The sequence below is a fragment of the Mandrillus leucophaeus genome, unplaced genomic scaffold, assembly GCF_000951045.1.
Source record: "Mandrillus leucophaeus isolate KB7577 unplaced genomic scaffold, Mleu.le_1.0 Scaffold52, whole genome shotgun sequence".
In the NCBI taxonomy this organism is placed as follows: domain Eukaryota; kingdom Metazoa; phylum Chordata; class Mammalia; order Primates; family Cercopithecidae; genus Mandrillus; species Mandrillus leucophaeus.
This window is the reverse complement of record NW_012105586.1, coordinates 2,408,414-2,412,694: the sequence shown is the minus strand read 5'-3', so window position 1 is coordinate 2,412,694 and position 4,281 is coordinate 2,408,414. Positions and strand designations below refer to the sequence as shown.

The 4,281-nt window shown below is 52.4% G+C and overlaps 1 protein-coding gene across 1 annotated transcript in view; it reads left to right on the top strand.

Moving 5' to 3' along the window:
• The first annotated feature begins 1,409 nt into the window (after positions 1 to 1,409).
• Positions 1,410 to 4,281, top strand: part of PLOD1 (procollagen-lysine, 2-oxoglutarate 5-dioxygenase 1) — a 48,332-nt gene continuing 45,460 nt past the window's right edge. Inside the window, 2 exon segments of the mRNA XM_011996636.1 lie at positions 1,410 to 1,422; positions 1,677 to 1,820. Of these exon segments, the coding sequence (XP_011852026.1) occupies positions 1,410 to 1,422; positions 1,677 to 1,820 (157 nt within the window).

The following is a 4,281-nucleotide window of genomic DNA, read 5'->3' as shown; positions in this document are numbered from 1 at the left end:
AATTTTTTTTTTTTTTTGTATTTTTAGTAGCGATGGGGTTTCACCGTGTTAGGTAGGATGATCTCTATCTCCTGACCTCATGATCCGCCCGCCTCGGCCTCCCAAAGTGCTGGGATTACAGGCGTGAGCCACCGCGCCCAGCCTTTTTTTTTTGAGACAGGATTTTGCTCTTGTCGCCCAGGCCAGAGTGCAATGGCACAGTCTCTGCTCACTGCAACCTCTGCCTCCTGGGTTCAAACGATTCTCTTGCCTCAGCCTCACGAGTAGTTGGGATTAGAGGCATGTGCCACTACGCCCGGCTAATTTTTATTTTCTTAGTAGAGACAGGGTTTCACCAGGTTGACCAGGCTGCTCTCAAACTCCTGACCTCAGGTGATCCGCCTGCCTCAACCTCTCAAAGTGCTGCTATTACAGGCGTGAGCCACTGCGCCCAGCCACGGAACCTGGGGATTGTTAAGGCCCCAGTGTGGGCTCTCAGCAGCACTCTTTCCCTGGAAAACAGGGAAGAGACAGGTTATGCGGAGGAAAGTGGGCATGTGGGAAGGGCACAGCTAGACAGCTCCCTTACATAGATAGAGGGACAGGGCCCTCTCAACAGATGGCCTGGCCACTGTCCCTGGCTGGGCAGTGCATGCATTTAGGTTAAGAGAGGAGACTCCGGGTTCAGGCTTATGTCCAAGTCCTGGTGCTTCTGCTTCCTAGCTCCCTTGGGCACATTACTCGCCAGTTCTAGCCTTGGTTTCCTAACTGGAAAGTGGGGGGTTAGTATGTGTGAAGTGCTTCGAACAGCGTTGGCTGGGCACGGTGGTTCATGCCTGTAATTCCAGCACTTTGGGAGGCCAAGGTGGGCAGATCACCTGAGGTCAGGAGTTCGAGACCAGTCTGGCCAACATAGTGAAACCCCGTGTCTATTAAATATACAAAAATTAGCGGGGTGTGGCAGCGTGCACCTGTAATCCTAGCTACTTGGGAGACTGAGGTAGGAGAATTGCTTGAACTCGGGAGGCAGAGGTTGCAGTGAGCCAAGATCACACCACTGTACTCCAGCCCAGGGACAGAGCCAGAATCTGTATCAAAAAAAAAAAAAAAAGTTGGGCACAGTGGCTCATGCCTCTAATCCCAGCACTTTGGGAGGCCGAGGCAGGTTGATCACTTGAGGTCAGGAGGAGTTTGAGACCAGCCTGGCCAACATGGTGAAACCCCATCTCTACTAAAAATACAAAAAATTAACTGGGCATGGTGGCTGGCACCTGTAATCCCAGCTACTTGGGAGGCTGAGGCATGAGAAACGCTTGAACCCAGGAGGTAGAGATTGCAGTGGGCCAAGATCTAGCCACTGCACTCCAGCCTGAGTGACAAAGCGAGACTCTGTCTCAAAGAAAAAAAAAAATGTGTCTGGCACACAGAAAATGCTTGATGAAGGTAAGCCATTATTGTTGCTGCTATTGAGAAGCAGGAACTTGAGAAAGGGGCTTTGAGCTACGCCACCCCATCCCCTTCCCCAACCCCTGCTGCTGGAGTTCCAAGAGCCTGTTCCATCAAGAATCCTGAATTGCGCATGCACACACACACACACACACACACACACACACACACAGAGATACATGCTCACTCACTCACATGCTCTCACGCTGGCTTTTTCCATCCATGAAATGTGACACTCTTCCTGTCCCCAGCAGCCCCATGTTGACAAGAGGGCCTCAGAGCTGGTGGCTCTGGTTCTCTTTTCCTGGGGGGAGACTTCACCGTCCTGGCAGGAGTTGGGTGGAGCCCTTCCCCAAGTGTAAGCAGCACCCCTTGTTTCTGGATCCCAGGTTCAGGTGGTGAGGCCTCTCCTTCCCACACGTGCCTGGTGTATCCACCCCTCCTCCCCCAGAACCCCAGCTGATCCCTGCCAATCTCTTCTGGGCTGCCTGGCGCCCGCCCCCTGCCCTGGGGCCAGATCCTTCCCCGGCTACCCCTGCCCCACCGGCTCTGGCAAGCCAGGCCCCTTTGTTCCTGCAGTCTAGGTTCTTCCTGACTTCCTGAGGTGGTGGGAGGAGAGGGCCTTACCTGCCTGCTGTCAGTCTGGCCACCAGGTGAAAAGTGTAAGCTGCAGACCCTCAGGGAGCTAAAACTCACCCTAAGTGAGCTAAGACCATGATGAGCACCGCGGTGTGGGTCTTGCCTCTGTGGCTCGGAGGCCAGAGAGGAAAGGAGAAATCAGAGAAAGCTTCGTAGAGGTGGAAGGGACGTCATTGTCACTGGCCCTGGGACCTGGAGGAAAGTTAGAGAAAGGAGACATATGCTGGGTGTGGTGGCTCATGCCTGTAATCCCAGCACTTTGGGAGGCCGAGGTGGGCAGATCGGTTGAGGCCAGGAGTTCCAGACCAGCCTGAGCAACATGGCAAAACCTCGTCTCCACTAAAAAATTTAGCCGGGCATGGTGGTGTGCACCTGTAGTCCCTCCTAGCTACTCGGGAGGCTGAGGTGGGAGGATCACCTGAGTGCAGGAAGTTGAGGCTGCAGTGAGCCATGATTGTGCCTCTGCACTCCAGCCTGGGCAACGGGAGTGAAATTGGGTTCCCCTGCCCAAAACAAAAAACAATAACAAGAAAGAGGACACAGAGGGAGCCATGGTAGCATGGGAGGAACCCAGCAAGGAGAGACCCCCCCAGTTGGAGGAGGGCCCCCATGATGGAGAGGGATGAGTATATCACCCGCCAGATCAGAGAGGGCCTTGAATGCCAGGCCAAGGCATTTGCTTCTCATTAATCAGCACCAGTAATACCTCTTTTTGTTGTTGTTGTTGTTTTAAGACAGAGTCTCACTCTGTCACCCAGGCTGGAGTGCGGTGGTGCGATCTTGGCTTACTGCAACCTCCACCTTCTGGGTTCAAGCAATTCTCCTGTCTCAGCCTCCCGAGTAGCTGGGACTACAGGCACATGCCACCACGCCCAGCTAATTTTTGTATTTTTAGTAGAAATGGGGTTTCACCATGATGGCCAGGCTGTTCTTGAACTCCTGATTTCAGGAGATCCGCCCTCCTCAGCCTCCCAAAGTGCTGGGATTATGGGTGTGAGCCACTGTGCCTGGCCTTCAGTAATACCTCTTCATGTGTGCCGAGTATCCCAATAAGGATTTTACATGCCTGATCTCATTTAATTACTCCAGCAGCCCTGAGAAGTAGGTACTGTTATTATCCCTGCTTTCCAAGGGGGAAACTGAGCCTCAGAAGGGATAGGGACTTGCCCCAGGTCACAAGGCTATGAAGGAGCAGAGCTAGGATTCTAACCAGGCAGGCTAGCTCCAGACTCCTCAATTCTCAGAGAACACAGCTTCAAAGTGTGCTCTGGGAGGGGCTTCCCCAGGGCTCCCTGAGATGCTCTCTGGGGAGTTATTTCCAGAAGGTTCTGTTGCAGAGGCAGGCCACACTGCAGAGCATGAGAGAGGTTCCTTGTTAAAAATGGAGGAATGGCTGCCCTGGCCAAAGGTCGGGAGTGGAGCAGTGGATTTCAAGTGAGTTTCCACTCTGGGCTGACTCATTGGTTGTAACAGCCTCAAGCATAGTGTTGGGAGAATCTAGAACCATGTGATACTCAGCAGGAAAGACTGGGATAGATTAGCAATGTCTGTCCTGGGTTAGGCATGGAGAGCAGGGACCTGTGAGCCATGTATTTGCTGTCCCTGGGCTAATGTGTATCATTGGCCAGAGAGATCTTCCTGGTGGTCAACATTCAGAGTAAATTCTTCCTTCCATGCCCTCTAAAGCCAGAAACTCAGTCCTATAATTCAGGGTGTAGACACCTCTCCTGTCTACAGCACATGCTTCATGACACGTTGGTCAGTGTATTTGTCTGTTTCATGTTGCTGTAAAGAAGTACCCATGGCTGGGTAATTTCTCAAGAAAAGAGGTTTATTTGGCTCACAGTTCTGTAGGCTGTACAAGCATACCACCAGCATCTGTTCTGCTTCCAGTGAGGCCTCAGAAAGCTTTGATTAATGGCAGGCATGTCATATGGTGAGAGCTGGAGCAAGAGAGACGAAGAAGTACAAGGCTCTTTTAAACAACCAGCTCTCCGCTGGGCACAGTGGCTCATGCCTGTAATCCCAGCACTTTGGGAGGCCGAGGCATGTAGATCATTTGAGGTCAGGAGTTTGAGACCAGCCTGGCCCAACATGGTGAAACCCCGCCTCTATTAAAAATACAAAAATTAGCTGGGTGTGGTGGCGAGTGCCTGTAGTCCCAGCTACTCAGGAGGCAGAGGTTGTAATGAGTTGAGATCGTGGCACTGAAACAAA